At 39.8% G+C, this 16,740-nt stretch overlaps 2 protein-coding genes across 6 annotated transcripts; both read left to right on the plus strand.

The window, feature by feature from the left end:
- Window positions 1-758: 758 nt before the first annotated feature.
- LOC147309543 (macrophage mannose receptor 1-like) lies at window positions 759-11,035 on the plus strand. Of its 3 annotated transcripts, XM_086269308.1 has the most exons (6): window positions 759-809; window positions 5,256-5,316; window positions 5,593-5,646; window positions 5,777-6,163; window positions 8,874-9,233; window positions 10,152-11,035. In XM_086269308.1, exons 3-6 carry the CDS (start codon window positions 5,613-5,615, stop codon window positions 10,496-10,498), a joined length of 1,128 nt encoding a protein of 375 aa, XP_086125434.1. In that variant the 5' UTR covers window positions 759-809; window positions 5,256-5,316; window positions 5,593-5,612; the 3' UTR covers window positions 10,499-11,035. The 3 variants fall into 3 exon arrangements, with proteins under 3 accessions (XP_086125434.1, XP_086125435.1, XP_086125436.1); XM_086269309.1 differs by lacking the exon at window positions 759-809 and having other exon boundaries at window positions 2,765-5,316; XM_086269310.1 differs by lacking the exons at window positions 759-809; window positions 5,777-6,163 and having other exon boundaries at window positions 2,765-5,316.
- LOC147309544 (macrophage mannose receptor 1-like) lies at window positions 759-15,357 on the plus strand. 3 transcript variants are annotated; one of them, XM_086269313.1, is made up of 6 exons: window positions 759-809; window positions 5,256-5,316; window positions 12,300-12,353; window positions 12,588-12,974; window positions 13,445-13,801; window positions 14,390-15,357. In XM_086269313.1, exons 3-6 carry the CDS (start codon window positions 12,320-12,322, stop codon window positions 14,734-14,736), a joined length of 1,125 nt encoding a protein of 374 aa, XP_086125439.1. In that variant the 5' UTR covers window positions 759-809; window positions 5,256-5,316; window positions 12,300-12,319; the 3' UTR covers window positions 14,737-15,357. The 3 variants fall into 3 exon arrangements, with proteins under 3 accessions (XP_086125439.1, XP_086125437.1, XP_086125438.1); XM_086269311.1 differs by lacking the exons at window positions 759-809; window positions 5,256-5,316 and adding exons at window positions 11,710-11,806; window positions 11,890-11,934 and having other exon boundaries at window positions 12,239-12,353; XM_086269312.1 differs by lacking the exons at window positions 759-809; window positions 5,256-5,316 and adding an exon at window positions 11,795-11,934 and having other exon boundaries at window positions 12,239-12,353.
- The last annotated feature ends 1,383 nt before the right edge of the window (window positions 15,358-16,740 follow it).

Raw genomic sequence — 16,740 nt, forward strand, 5'->3', positions numbered from 1 at the left:
TTAGAATGGCCCAGTCAAAGTCCAGATCTAAATCCAATTGAGAATCTGTGGCAAAATCTGAAAACTGCTGTTCACAAACGCTGCCCATCTAATCTGACTGAGCTGGAGCTGTTTTGCAAAGAAGAATGGGCAAAGATTTCAGTCTCTAGATGTGCAAAGCTGGTAGAGACAGACCCTAAAAGACTGGCAGCTGGAATTGCAGCAAAAGGTGGTTCTACAAAGTATTGACTCAGCGGGCTGAATAATTACGCACACCCCACTTTGCAGTTATTTGTAAAAAATGTTTGGAATCATGTATGATTTTCATTCCACTTCTCACGTGTACACCACTGTGTTGGTCTTTCACGTGGAATTCCAATAAAACTGATTCATGTTTGTGGCTGTAATGTGACAAAATGTGGAAAAGTTCAAGCCACTGTAATTACTGAGGCAGAGTGGCTTTAAGCTCGGGCTGGCATCCCTGAAGGATTTATGAAAATATTCATACAATCATTTACACAGATAAAAACAAAATTTAAATAAAACCATGGAAAACTTTCAACATTATTTGTGCTCTTAACGTTCCTCCCCAGTGAATAAACTTCATTATGAGAGCTTTTAATCACACAAATGTCTGTGATCACCTTGTTAAGAGCCACTACTTAATTGAGCAGCTGAGCTTCAGTCAGTGCTGGGTTGCTGCATTACTGCAGTGAGTAAAATCACGGCTTCGTTTATTACCTGCCACAACACTTACCTGCTCTTTCTTGTTGTGCAGGAATCTGTGGATCAGCGGTCTGGATACTGTGGTGAGCAATCAGAAATACTGAGTGAGTGTAAATATATTGTCTGGTTTGATGTCTCAAATCAACAAATTTGCTAAAAAATTTCAAAGTTCGGATTTAATGCTGACAGACAAAGAACTCCTCAGTTTAACTGCGCATTTATTGGATGTAGCAATACTGCTTCGCGTCCTCTCGTCATAAGTTACTGATACACTGGTTTTAGAGAGATTTTTTTTATTTAAATTGGACCTCTTCTGTTCATTTCCTGTTTCATATGTTCTTATTCTTGGACTCTCTAAAGTAGCTTTGCATGATTCACAGCTTAAAACAATTCTTGTTTATCACACTTGGATTTAAAACAGAGCAAAAGTAGTGAGATCAAGATTTAATGAAAGAAAGTACCATCCCTCCATAACTGGGAGAGCCTACAAGCTTTAATATTGTCCAGATCTGAACTCCAACTGGAAAAACAGAAAGACTAACCTTCATCTCTGAGTTCAACCACTGTTATCAGCAGCTTAACAATACGCATTGCAGACACTGGCACACTCTAGAGACTGAAGCATTGCTGAGTGCTGATACTGGAGCAACTTCCCGTCTTATTATTTTAAGGAGCTCAGACAGTTAGGGATCATCTTGTCAATATTGTTCAAATAAACTGAACGATGTTTCAGATGTATTTTACTCATCCACACAGTGGAAAGACGTCGCCTGTTAAACAGTTCACAAACTTCAACACAACATGAGTTATTTGTGTGATTAAATACACCGGTGGTCAAGCTTTACTGGACACACAAAGAGAGCACTTAAACAAACAAGAAGAATTAGATAGCCAAACACTATTATGAGGCTAAACACAGCTCTCCTCCCACCCTACATTTTACTGGTATTGAGCATTAGACTTCCCACTCTTAGGGGAAGTCTATCTAAGGCGTTTTCTCAGAGAGAGACGTGTGCGACTTCAGTGCTGAGCACAATGACACCTTCTGGTGTGAATGAGGATTTTGCCTGAAAACAGTTTTTGTGAACAAGCTTGTATGATATACATGAAAATACAGAATGTTTATGATAAAACTGACACCCTCAGCACACTACTCTGTTGTAAGATTCATAATTTTTCTCATCATTAAGATGATGGATATGAGATTAGTGAGAGACTTTTACCATGTGATTCCTTTAAACCAATCATAGATTGGTTCATGGCGTGACGAAGGCCACACGGCTGAAATGAGAATATTTTTGTGTTTCAGAGGATCTAATGCTGTAGCATAGCAGACTAGTTGTAGTAGCTGAAGAGGACTTTTGCCACCATGTAATACTCCTTTAGCTTATTAGACACCAGGCATGCCTCTCTGAAGCAGGAGGTCCATGAAGGAGGTGAGACCGATGGTAGAGTGTGGATCAGCAGCATCTGAAACAGACACTGGATGAGATCTAAATCAAAGTAATGTGCAGGATATTTCTGCTGCTGTAGAAAACCCCACACTCAGTAGTACAATCACACACCTGTAATGGAATATCAGACTCCAGCTCAAGTAGCTTCTCACTCCAGGAAGTAAACCTCATTAACCATATATACCTATCTGTCTGTCTGTCTGTCTGTCTGTCTGTCTGTCTATCATGTACATTTCACATACATGTGGAACAGTTTCAGTTTATCACTGAAACAGAAAATACATGAACACAAAAGTGCAATTATACAGGGTCTGCTCAGTTTAATGATATGAAACAGGATTTTGTGTATTTACGATTTGGTTGCATTGAACATGTTCAATGACCCCCAAGGTGTTAAAACCACAACTTATTATTGAAGAGAAGAGAGGCCTTCTGGATATTTGCTAATTCTGGATATTTGTCACCTTAAAGACTGAATGATGAACTTTTACTCAATAAAATGTTGTAGTTTGTTAATGACAAAAATTTGTTTTGGATGTTTTGAGTTTGATATGTGACTTGTATATACTGTAATGTTCAAATTTTAAAACATTATATATCACTGATTTAACTTAAACATGAATATATTTTCATTTTCAGTCAAACCCTCAGACTCAAACTGAGGCAAACATCATGCAAATACAGAGGATATCAATTTAAGGAAAGTTTCTTCCTCCTCTGCTGAGCAACCTCTGAATCATGGTGTGTCTGCTCAGACTTACAAAGGTAGTGGTTAATGTGAAATCGAATGACTGCTTAGAATTTGTCGACAATAGGTCGAGTGGGTCCAGCTACATTTGTGAGTAAATTCGATTTTTATTGAAAGGGTATTCGGAGGTTCTGCTCTCTTTGTGTGCATGTGGAATCTCTGTATTTGTTGTTCCATGAGGGCTGAATAATTACACAATCAATTCTGGACTTAGGAATATGATGCATATGGTCATTTCCCATTCATGTTTTACTGTGTTACGCTCTTACACTCTTTTAATAAGATAAGATAAGATAAGATAAGATAACCTTTATTAGTCCCACACGTGGGAAATTTGTTTTGTCACAGCAGGAAGTGGACAGTGCAAAAGTTATGACGCAAAAATTAGAATACAATAAGAATAAATATAGTACACAGCTGTACAGAATAGAATAAAATAATATACTATATACAGTAGAATAAAATAGAATAAAAATATACAATAAGATAAAAATAGAATACGAATGCTATATACAACTGAGTAAAAATACAACGATGCCACAAAAGATTATTGCGCTTAGTGTTATTGCACATGTGTGGATGTGTGTGTTTGTTCAGTTAAAGTCTTTGTTGTGGAGTCTGACAGCAGTGGGGAGGAAAGACCTGCGAAATCTCTCCGTCCCACACCGTGGGTGCCGCAGTCTCCCACTGAAGGAGCTGCTCAGTGCTGTCACAGTCTGCTGCATGGGGTGGGAGACGTTGTCCAACAGGGATGACAGCTTAGCCGCCGTTCTCCTGTCACTCACCACCTCCACTGGGTCCAGAGGGCATCCTAGAACAGAGCTGGCCCTTCGGATCACCCTGTTCAGTCTCTTCCTGTCCCCAGCAGAGATGCTGCCGCCCCAGCAGACCACGCCATAAAAGATAGCAGAAGCCACCACAGAGTCATAGAATTTCTTCAGGAGTGGGCCCTCCACCCCAAACGACCTGAGTCTCCGCAGCAGGTACAGCCTGCTCTGCCCTTTCCTGTAGAGGGCGTCTGAGTTATGAGTCCAGTCCAGTCTGTTGTTCAGATGAACACCAAGGTACCTGTAGCTGTCCACAGCCTCAATGTCCATACCCTGGATGTTCAGTGGTTGCAGTGGAGAATGCTTGTGCCTGCGGAAGTCTACCACCAGCTCCTTGGTTTTACTGGCGTTGATCTGGAGGTAGTTCAGCTGGCACCAGTCCACAAAGTCTTGAGTCAGTCCTCTGTACTCCTTGTCGTCCCCATCAGTGATGAGGCCGACTATTGCAGAGTCATCAGAGAACTTCTGCAGGAAGCACTGGGTGGAATTGTGGGAGAAGTCTGCAGTGTAGATGGTGAAGAGGAACGGAGCCAGAACCGTTCCCTGTGGGGCCCCCGTACTGCAGACGACCCTGTCCGACACACAGCCCTGAGTCCTCACATACTGTGGTCGGTCGGTGAGGTAGTCCAAAATCCAGGTAGTGAGGTGATGGTCCACTCCAGAGTTCTCCAGCTTGTCCTTCAGAACCGAGGGAAGAATAGTGTTGAAGGCACTGGAGAAATCAAAGAATATGATTCTCACAGTGCTTCCAGCGGTCTCCAGGTGAGCGAGGGAACGATGTAGGAGGTGAATGACGGCATCATCCGCTCCAATGCCAGGCTGGTAGGCAAACTGAAGTGGGTCTTTGCCTCCAATAATTTGCCTCCAGGATCCAGCTGCTGAGGTATGGGAGTGATGAGACAGTGTGAGTGTTAATGGAGATTCCCTGATTTTGGATATGAAAAACTGCTGAGTTGGATTTTGTGGGGGTTCCTGTGGGACCTTTCTTTTTTGGGAGAGGTGTGATGAACCCTGCTCATTGTTTTAAACCTTCTCTAAAGTGTTTCAGATCTGGTGGGTGCAGCAGGGTTCATCAGTGCCAACTGGGCCTTTGGTTCCCAGACTATAAATCTTCCTGTACTGCTTTTTCTTTACTCTTTGTTGTTTGTTGCATTTACAACACTTGCATACATCTCAGCATACGTGCATACCTTACATCATAGCTCCTATTGATTTGTGTAGCTCATTAAGTTCTGTTTCAGTAGTCTAATTTTGTTTATGAACCTTCCAAAGAACCTTCAAAATGCAAACAGTAAAGACATGCAGTTAGTTTAGTTTTATTATAAGTTTTATTATATATAAATACTCCTGAGAGAAGGAAGCATGTTGTTAAAGTAAATTATTTTAAATAACACCCTCTCTTTGTTTGACATTATGTAAATATTAGTATTATATTACCTCTGTTATGACCATCTTGTTGGAATATTTAAATGAGTCCATAGAATGATCTTTGTTGAAGCAGAGACATTTTACTGAGTGCAGGTTTCTTTAACACAACACGCAGAGGCATCGGACTGAAGCAAGGAAAGAAGAATAATCAGATGTAAGTTCAAACTTCAGTCTCAATTTACATTGTTAGCTCAGCACTGGCTTTACATTAAACTTACAGTATTTATTCTGTATTTCTGCTGATTTTTAAAAGACTCAAAAACATTTTTAAAGTAGCTATTCCCCTCATGTGTAATGTATTTTTTACAGTGCAAAATAAACTGCATGTTTTCTTACTCATATATTACCTTACCTATATTACCCTATTATCTGTGAAAGTGGTGCAGTTATATTAACTTTGATGGTTGTTTATCTGTCTTTTAAATCTTAGTTTCATCAAACAGAGGAAATATGCACCGGAGGCTTTTTCTGCTCATGCTGATGGGTAAGTCGATCATTTTAACAGTAAAAACAGCAGATTTGCATCACTTCAGATTAGTGCAGGGTTTCTGTGAACTGCTCACAAAACCTTTCTGAATGACCTGGGTTTTTTTTTGTTGTTGTTGTGTTTTTAGGTCAGTGTTCCTTGATTTTATGCCAAGGCTATAAATACTATTTTATTAAAGAGCCTAAAACGTGGGACGAAGCTCAGCGCTACTGTAGAGAAGGATATAAAGACCTGGCCACAGTGCCTAACATGACATATATGAAGACACTGTACACAGATTCTACAGAGAATCAAGGAAACGCCTGGATTGGGCTGTACAGCATCTTAGTAAAAGAAAACAGGAGGTGGCACTGGTCTCTGCCAGGAGTGGAGTTCAATGCTGAGGAGATGAAATGGAGTGCAGGTGAACCTAATGATGGAGGCGGATATCTTGAGAACTGTGCACTGATTGACAGCTCCAGTCGGTTGATGGATCTTAGTTGTTCTAATGGTTACTCCTTTATCTGCTATAATGGTGAGAATATTTGACAATAATTGTATTAATTAAACAAAGTGTTTATATTTAAACATATCTACAGCTCATCTCTAATGAAAATGAGAAGATGCGATAATTGGCTGCTGGTGTTTTAGCCCCTGTGTGCTATCCTGCTCATTTGAATACCCGTCCTCCCACGGTGCTTTCTCTGCCTCTCATGTTACACCAGGACACTGTTCTTTTGCTTTGCTGAACCATCTCGTGGTGCCAAATGTCATTACACAAAATTTCATACCAGACCTTTGATCAGAAAACTGTTTCTCTGCCACACAGAGCAAAGTCATCCTGAGCATAATGTCACAGCTGTGGTTATTCCCATAATGTTGGTAGTTTAGTTTTGAAGGTTTCGAGCTATTTTAAGTTGTGTCTTTAGAAAATCAATTTTTTTTTTTTTTTTTTTTTTTTTTTTTTTTTTACTAAATGACATCAGAAACAGCAGTATGCGACATTACGTGATGGCAGAGCTTCAGTTCATCCTTTGTCATTTTTTTTTTTTTTTTTTTTTTTTTTTTTTTAAATAAATAGGACAGGGGGAATGAATGAGAGAAAGAGGGGGAGAGAAAGAAAGAAAACCAAAGGGGAGAAGAGACGGTGAGAAGGGGGGGGGAAGAGAGAGAAAAAAAAAAAAGAACTCCTGGGTCACCTGTATGGAGAAAAAAAAAACAAAAAAAACAAACAGAGGAGACAGCAAACAACAAAGAGCAACATAATAATAGAGAAAACAAAGCACCATCACAATAAACTAGCTAGTCATAGATATCAATATTTACTAAATAATAAACGATATTGTGCAGCACGCAAGATAGACAGCGCACAGTGTGCTTTGAGGCAGCAGCCAAGAAAGCTTTAGTCCGCGTCTGTGAATACCCATGTGTGCATACCTGTGTGGATCAGCATGCTTGCATTCCAAAGGTTTCTCCATGTAATGATCTGCTAGGGAGTGTGGGGGGGCCACAGCCCCGTCCTCCAGGGTGTGAAGCGGGTATGGAGGAGATCAAAACTCCAGACATCCAGAGGCCCCCAGAACACAAGAGACCATGGAAGACCAACAGAGGGGCAGCCGCGCCACTGTTCCAGTAAGAGCTGAGGAGAGTCCCAGATGAGGGCTCGCCCAGCAGCCACAGAGCAGAAGTCAGGGGGAGTTGCAGTGACGCGCCCGTGAGCTCCGCCGGCCCCCAGCTGTGCCTGAGTGACCGAGCCCCAGGCCGAGAGGCCGGGGGCACCCCACCTCCAAAGGGGCCCGAGCGAGCCCCAGGCCCCAGGCCCCGACAAGCGGCCGCCAAGGAGTGAGCCGGTGTGTACCCGGACGCCCACCCCCAGACACAAAGAACCACCAACACACCGACACCTGAGGGAGTCCGCCACCGGCAGGGGAAGTGGTGGTGGGTGGAGATAGGCCTCCAAACCTTGGAGGGCCTGAGGTGTCCCCAGAGAGGTGGCGTCTGATACCCAACCTGACATATAGACACAGACATACAGGCACACACAGACACAAACATCCATTCCCACCCTCATGCTCTCATATGCACTCACTCCACACTCAACCAACGTGGAGACAGACATAAAGAGACGCTGTACACACAATCACACTCCCCAAGCGTAATCTACAAACCGGGTCTAGGTACCCTTGCCCCTGGAGGGGGGAATTGCACCCAGACCCAGGTGGTGTTACCCTTTTCCCTGCGGTGGGGAGAGGCAGACCACCCCGACTCCGCAGCAGCAGGGAGGCCCCACACCCCAGACCGCAGTCGGACGGCCAACTCCTCCTACTAGCCCTCCCGCTCCAGCAGGCCGCAGAGAATGGGGGTGGGAGAAGACTCCAAACCTCCCTCCACCCGCTCATTGTAGTGTTGATGCATATGTGTTCTAAGGTGCAATTAAAACCCAGGAGGGCATGGAGCTACCTGCCAAGGAGCAGCAGGTAAGCGCATAGTCCCTCCTGCTAGCCCTCAATGACTAAGTGTATTTAAAATTGAGAGGTGGGCAACGACGTCAGGGGTGGGGTGTACACCCTGATGGTAATTTGGACTCCGTGATTGTGCCCACCCCCAAGATCCTATATGTATGTGTAATGAGAGTGTGAATAATGTGAATGTCTAAGTTGTGGGATAAAATTGAGGCAGAGGCAGCCAGAAGGGGACGGGGGGGGGGGGGGGGGGGGTAGCCTCCTCTGCACCCTGGTGACATACCCCCACTCCAAGGCCCTGCATGTGTGGGTGGTTGTGGAGGAGCGGGAAGAGGGAGGCAGCTGGAGATGGGGAGGGAAGGAAGGGAGGGGCAGGTAACCCCTCCCTGGGGCCAGCTCCCCCGCTGACCCCAGCAGGCACTCCCACCCTTCGCGACCCGCCAGGGAAGGGGGGCCCAGGCCCATCAGACCGGGGCCCAGTGCAGTAGCGCCCTCCGGCTCCACAGAGCCCTGGACAGTCCACCCAACCCCACCACAGAGAAAACTGCACCCACCCCACCATCCACACATCTTCCAGACTACATAAGACGGTAAACGCCCAGGCTGAGATCTTCCTCCACCTCTCCTGTATCTCCCCCTCCTGCAGAGAGTTCCTGAAGAGAAGAAAGCTCCTGCAAGATGTGACCATCCCCCCCACCAGTAGAAGAAGAATCAATTTAAAGATACATTTAAAGATAGAAATGTACATTTCTTATGAGTTTTGTCTTTCTCTTTATTCCACAGAACAAAACAAATCACTACATTTCATTGACAATAAAAAAATGTGGCGTGAGGCTCAGAGCTACTGCAGAGAGAACCACACAGACCTGGCCAGTGGAGCAGAACAGTTAAAGGAAGCAGTCAGTACATTTAAGAGTTCTGATGAAACACGATCGTGGATCGGCCTGTTCAGAGACACCTGGAGGTGGTCAGATGGGAGTAATGACTCTTACAGACACTGGAGAGATGTTGGTGAGTTACCTGAAGAGCTGTCTGAAACTGACAGCGGCACCAGGAAATGTGCGATGACTGAATTAAACAAAGAAGGAAAATGGAAAGCTGATGATTGTAACACCAGAAAATCTTTCTTCTGCTACGGTGATGGTGAGATTTATAAAGATTCATTTTTCACATCTGGTTTCTGTCAGTTTTCTTACTGAGGAATAAAGGTTAAAGCTAAACTAATATTTCTTCTCTCACTGAAAAAGTGTACATGAAGGGCTGGTATATGTTTCATCATAAAGCTTAATAATGCAAGCTGTTATGGAGATAGAGCTACACCCCAGACACATAATGCAGCCTCCCTATAGGAACCTTATAAGAACCAGGGGTCATATTAGTTTATAATAATACTTGTTTATGAATTCTCCAGTTTTTTTCCCTTTTTTTTAAAGGCTCACTCATACATGAAAGATTTTAGTTAATAGGACTTTAATAAAGCAAATTAGGAAAAGTTAAAATTCTAAATTGGAAAAACTTACATCAGGAAAGTAAAAAATATTTCCAACTCTTATTATTACTTATAACACCAGTAAACCTTTCTTCTGCTATGATGACGGTGAGATTTGCAAAAATGCATCTTTCACATCTGGTATCTTTCATGTTTCTTACTCGAGGAATACATATTCAAACTAAACTAATCTTTCTTATTCTTATTGAAAAGAAGTCATCATCAAAGTGAAATAATGCAAGCTTTTATGGAGATAAAGGTATACCCCAGACGCTTAATGCAGACTTCTTTTGTAAGGAACTTAAGACACATTAGTCACATTAGTTTCTGTCAGTGAGGGCCTGTAATGCAACTTACATGTAAATAATTCTTAAGAAAGAAAGAAATCTTCTCGATAACTTGGGGTGGTCGAGGTATACTCTGGGTAACAAGTCATATGACATTAATGATTTTACCACGGGTAAATCAAGAGGAGTAAAGATTTGAAACAGAAAATGCTTAAATTCTTTTTCTTTTGTTTTTGTCCTGATTTGTTTCCTTTTAACCGACCATCCTGTGTTTGTTCATGCCAGAAAACTTCATTCTGATCAAAGAAAACAAAAAATGGGATGAGGCCTTAACTTACTGCCAGCGGCACCATCATGATCTGGTCTCTATCACAAATCCCAAAGAGGAAGAATTAGTGAAGGAGAAAGTGAAGAACGCCACCACACCGTATGTGTGGCTGGGACTGCGCTTCAGCTGTGTTTTTCAACTGTGGCTGTGGGTCAGTGACCGGGTTGTCTGTTATGAGAACTGGGCCAATGAGGATCACGCTGGACGGTGTGGCATGTCTGTAGCCATGGAGACAGGAGGAGAGCATAAATGGTTCAAGAAAAATGATTCAGAGATGTTTAACTTCATCTGTTCGCTGCGATAGGCTTTTAAACCAGTCTAAATGACTGCTTATAGAGTTGATATTTCTCGTAATTATGAAGTCAAAAAATCAAAATCAAAACTAGAAGCAGATGACATCTAACAGTGATAATTTCTCTTTGTGTTTATTCTTAAGGGTTTTTTGTTTTTTTGTTTTGTTTTTTGCATATTGTTTACTACTACCTACTACAGAATAAGAATCCCTTTTTTGTTTTGTTATTTCAAACTTAAAAATGTTTTATTTGTTGAAAAACGGTCAGGTTACAGCTTTCTGGGTGTTTACAGCAAAGTACACCACAGCATTTATATGCTTATAATAGCTAATGTGTCTCAAAACCACATATATGTAATTATTAGTTTGGTGTCTAACATAAAATGTTTATTATTCTGTTTCCGTCTACTTTTATTTCTCTTTTTTCAATTTTTTTCTTGAACACTAGATGGTGCATTCGAGTCAGCCAAGCCACTGAAAAATGTCTGAAAAGTCGTGTGCTTGTACTTTAAATGATTCATGTTACCCAGTTTGGTCTTTTTGTGTAAATCAACATTAAACAGTAGCTCTGAAATTATGTTGGACTATGCTTTTGTTTTAACAAAGTAAAAGAATATGAAAAACTAATAAATATATTTCTCATAAAGTTTTGTATTCTTAGACAGTTTAAACTTCATTTTTATGCTTTTCAGAAAGAAATAGACCAATATTTACAATCATATAGTAAAACACCAGGAGGGCTTTGTGACTGAGCTCCCATCTTATTGTTTCCTTTTAGTTATTTTCAATTAATGTCCATGTTAAACACTAGAAGGTCTTTTTCTTTCTTTTCAATGTTGATGGTGGTTAAATTTGTGATAAAAATCTAAGAACATGAAATATAAAATAGTAAAATGCAAGACTGTTGTAATTTTACAACCTGCTCTCAACCAGGTTGTGTGTTCACCATAAGTTGCCATGGTGATTTAACCAGGTAATAAGAGCAAGTTTCATGACACAGAACATTTTGTTTTTCCCTAAGTCTGATTTTTAAATATAAAAATTCGGTATGAACAACTATTTTAGTTTATCTCCCACAGAAGTGTCTTTCTGTGAAGTGACACTTTCTGTATTTATTTGCTGGACAGCCAACAGTGCATATTTCACTTCTTCCTCTTTTCTATCATTTAGTTTCTTAAGACGTGACGCGAGCTGTCACAGTTCACTGTCAATGGGGAGGACTGCACACGCAGGAGGAAGAGACAGCAACAAAAAACAAGTTTAAAAAGAACAAACCGGATATGCTTCCAGTAAACACAAAGTCCCACTGTTAAACCAAAAGTAGGAATATTTAAATGCGCACCACAGAATTCTCTTTGTTGAAGCAGAGTGGAATATTTTATTAAGTGCAGTCTTCTTTACAGCAACACGCAGACGCATCGGAGCGAAGCACAGAAGAATAACCAGATGTAAGTTAAAACTTTGTAGTTGAAATTAACATTTTTACCTACAATATTTATTTCTTCCTCATTTTCTGCTTAATATTAAAATGATTTGCACTTTTAAAATGAAAAGCATTTTTAGTTTTAGAATGAACATTTTAAGAATTTTTAAAGTAGGAATTCTCTTGGTTTGTAATAATAATCTTTTTTATGTAAAAGAAACTGGATCCAACCTTTAATTTCTTATTCATATTATTTGAAATTGTCCTGCTTGTTGTGGTTCCTGTTTACAGCTTGATTTTTTCATCCATCTTTCACTGGTCTTCCTTAGAACTCATCTAACTCAAACATCTAACTATATTAACTCAAAATCGACACAATTAAAATCTTAGTTTCATCAAACAGAGGAAATATGCACGGGAGGCTTTTTCTGCTCATCCTGATCGGTAAGTCGATCAATTTAGCATTAAAAACCACAGATTTACTGCATCACTTGAGATTAATGAAGGTTTCTGTGAACTGCTTACAAAACCTGTCAGATAACAACATCCAAAACACAATTTCTGTCAACAACCATGTGTGAGCAGTCTCTATGGGACCTCTGCCCTCCGGATATAATTTTGTTAACAACATTTTTGCCATCAGTAGATTTCTGAATAACTTGTTGTTGTTGTTTTTAGGTCAGTGTTCCTTGATTTTATGCCAAGGCTATAAATACTATTTTATTAAAGAGCCTAAAACTTGGGACGAAGCTCAGCGCTACTGTAGAGAAGGATATAAAGACCTGGCCACAGTGCCTAACATGACATATATGAAGACACTGTACACAGATTCTACAGAGAATCAAGGAAACGCCTGGATTGGGCTGTACAGCATCTCAGGAAAAGAAAACAGGAGGTGGCACTGGTCTCTGCCAGGAGTGGAGTTCAATGATAAAGACGTGAAATGGAGTGGAAATGAACCTAATGATAAAGGCGGACATCTTGAGAACTGTGTAGTGATTGACAGCTCTGGTGGGTTGTTGGATTTTGGTTGTTCTCATGTTCACCGCTTTATCTGCTATAATGGTGAGAATATTTGACAATAATTGTATTAATTAAACAAAGTGTTTATATTTAAACATATCTACAGCTCATCTCTAATGAAAATGAGAAGATGCGATAATTGGCTGCTGGTGTTTTAGCCCCTGTGTGCTATCCTGCTCATTTGAATACCCGTCCTCCCACGGTGCTTTCTCTGCCTCTCATGTTACACCAGGACACTGTTCATTTGCTTTGCTGAACCATCTCGTGGTGCCAAATGTCATTACACAAAATTTCATACCAGACCTTTGATCAGAAAACTGTTTCTCTGCCACACAGAGCAAAGTCATCCTGAGCATAATGTCACAGCTGTGGTTATTCCCATAATGTTGGTAGTTTAGTTTTGAAGGTTTCGAGCTATTTTAAGTTGTGTCTTTAGAAAATCAAGTTAAAGATACATTTAAAGATAGAAATGTACATTTCTTATGAGTCTTGTCTTTCTCTTTATTACACAGAACAAAACAAATCACTACATTTCATTGACAATAAAAAAAAGTGGCGTGAGGCTCAGAGCTACTGCAGAGAGAACCACACAGACCTGGCCAGTGGAGCAGAACAGTTAAAGGAAGCAGTCAGTACATTTAAGAGTTCTGATGAACGACGATCATGGATCGGCCTGTTCAGAGACACCTGGAGGTGGTCAGATGGGAGTAATTATTCTTACAGACACTGGAGAGATGTTGGTGAGTTACCTGAAGAGCTGTCTAAAACTGACCGCGGCACCAGGAAATGTGCGATGACTGAATTAAACAAAGAAGGAAAATGGAAAGCTGATGATTGTAACACCAGAAAATCTTTCTTCTACTACGATGGTGAGATTTACAAAGATTCATTTTTCACATCTGGTTTCTGTCAGTTTTCTTACTGAGGAATAAATGTTAAAGCTAAACTAATATTTCTTAGTCTCATGGAAAATCTGTACACGAAGAGGTTGGTATATGTTTCATCATAAAGCTAAATAATGCAAGCTGTTATGGAGATAGAGCTACACCCCAGGCACATAATGCAGCCTCCTTTCATTAGGAACCTGAGTCACAGGGGTCATATTAGTTTCTGAGTGTGGGTATCGCTACTGTTTCTAATAGGTTCTAGATTTACAGCTATAATGAGACATAATTCTTGTTTCTAAATCCTCCTGATTAAAAGAAAATTAAATATAAAAAGGCTCACTTAAATTTAAATAATAAGACTTTAATAAAGTAAATTGAAAATTCTAAGCTGGAAAAACTTACAGCAGGAAAGTAAAAAATATGACAAACTGTCCAACACTTATTTTTATGAAATTTGTTTAGTTTTTTGTATTCTTTTGTTTGTTCCTCATGTATTTTTGTATTTGAGGTAGAAAATCTAGAAACCTGATTTCATTTAATTTGAACTGAACATCTGTTTGTTCATGGCAGAAAAGTTGATCCTGATCAATGAAAGGAAAAACTGGGATGAGGCTGTAAATTACTGCAGAAAGCACCATCGTGACCTCGTCTCCATCACAAACCTTGAACAGCAGGAACTGGTGCAAGAGAAAGCCAAGAATGCCAGCACACCCCACATCTGGCTGGGACTGCGCTACAGCTGTGCTCTTGATCTGTGGTTCTGGGTCAATGACCAGCTTGTCTGCTATGAGAACTGGGCCAATGACACAGACACTGGGGACTGTAACCTGGCTGTAGCCATGGAGACAAGAGGAGAACATAAATGGTTCAAGAAAAATGATGCAGAGATGTTTAGCTTCATCTGTTCTTTATCATAGGCTTTGAAACCATGCTAACTTAATTGTTTTAAATCTTATATTTCTAGTAAGTGTTGTAATCACACTTACTATATTTTTCCTTTATCCAGGCTAGAGATTGATGGGATATAACAACAAGAAGCACTCTGAGTGCAAACCTCCACTCTGGACAGGATTTTTGTTTAATACAATAACGCTGGATTTTGCATGTAATCATTTTCGTTTTTTTCTCTTTTTAAATGTACTAAGATGTTTGTAGTGCAGTAAAAAAAATAAAAATAACTAAATAAATCCACACCATTGTGGATTTCAAATGTATCTATTTTGTGATACTTTTGAACTCTGATTGAGAGTGCTCCACATAAACTACAACAATACACTGGACTGTAAACTCTCAATATTGGCTGAATTATGCTACTTTATTGAAAGTGTGAAATGTGAGAAAAAAATGTGAAATAATAATAAGCAAGAATAATGAGTTAATGCATTGGATACATTCACTGTTGCCAAATTCCTCACTCGGATTTTAAAGCCAGCATAAAATAAATGTGCAGAAAAGTGACTAATGTGTTTGCACCACTTTAATATTAACACAGCAGAGAGTCAAAAAAAATGAAGATTTTTACTAGTAATGAAAGCTGTCGGATGAACGTTAGGTATCATTTGAAAATAAATTAACAAAGATCATTGTTTATTCTGAAGGAATAAGAAATTGTTAATGTTTCTTAGAAATCTGAAGTTTTATTAATTTTTTTCCAAAATACATCTCAAAAAGTAAAAAAAAACAACTCATTCGCCTATTTTTCATTAAATGTAGTCCCATCAGAAATGACTGGTTTTGGGGGGGTGGTTGATCCAAAGTTCAACATCGTGTTTGCTCTCCATTTAATGATATGATGCAAATATTGTTATTGTAGCACTGTTTGTATGATGATATCCAAATGCACACAATAAAATCCTCTTTACTGGAGCAGAATGGAATATTTTACTGAGTGCAGACTTCATTAGCAAAGCACACAGAGACACACTGTGTGCTATGCTGGCAGTGGCAGACTGTATGTGTAGCAAAAAAGGACTCAAATGCAGACCAAAACAGAAAGTGAAACGTGACGTGGAGTAACAGAAAACGAGCAGTTTACTAAGGCTGGTAAAATAAATACAAATGAAGGGCATGGGTGAAACGAAACAATAACCTAAACTGGGTGATCTAAAACTAAAACATGAAAAACCCTTAAACACGGTGAACTGACAGGAATACCTGAAGACGTGCACACAGAGACACATCATGAGTGTCTCTGTGCGCTCATCAGAGTTTCTGAGTTAAACCACACTGACATGTTTTTCTATGGACTGACTGAACATTTGTGTAAATGGTGCCTCTTCTGAGTAGAAAAAAAGTGACCACTATGATATTATTGGGTTAAAAATATTTACCTCTTAAAAATTTCCAGCAGCAGCTGTCAGCCATAATTTAACCGTCCACACATTTTTATTTTTCTGTATATTCTCAATAAAATTCCTGGAAAGAAATGTTTTACAATAATTTTAAATGATTATTGACGACACAAATAAACTCTGTCCAGCGTGTTGGATTGTAAACTTTCCATACGTCTTTAGTTACATGCTACTTTCTGCTACTACTAGTATTCAAACTATGTCAGCAGCATCATTAAGAAGTTGTAGTTAAAATAGATATGAACACATCTAGAACACAGAAAAGTGTTCTAGATTTAAGATTATAAACTTGATTATCAGCATGAATTTAGTTTATCTTCTACACAAATACTTTCTTGTTGTTTAACTTGTTGGTCAGTTTTCAGAATGACCACAACTACAAAGAAAAACAAATCTCAATTATTAAAAACATTCATTTAATTTAGTCTTTTACCATTGCTCTAACAGAAAGGATGTTTTTAGTTGTGTCTTTCAGCATGTCAAACAGCAGGTTTGGCTTCTTGTCTGTCCTGTTTTCCATTACATTATGTAAATATTGTTATTATATTGCCTGGTGTTTGGCCAGCTTAG

The sequence above is a fragment of the Aulonocara sp. 'chitande type north' Nkhata Bay genome, linkage group LG17, assembly GCF_057382095.1.
Source record: "Aulonocara sp. 'chitande type north' Nkhata Bay isolate Kocher_YH1m ecotype deep benthic linkage group LG17, A_spYH_male_GT1.1, whole genome shotgun sequence".
Classification (NCBI taxonomy): Eukaryota; Metazoa; Chordata; class Actinopteri; order Cichliformes; family Cichlidae; genus Aulonocara; species Aulonocara sp. 'chitande type north' Nkhata Bay.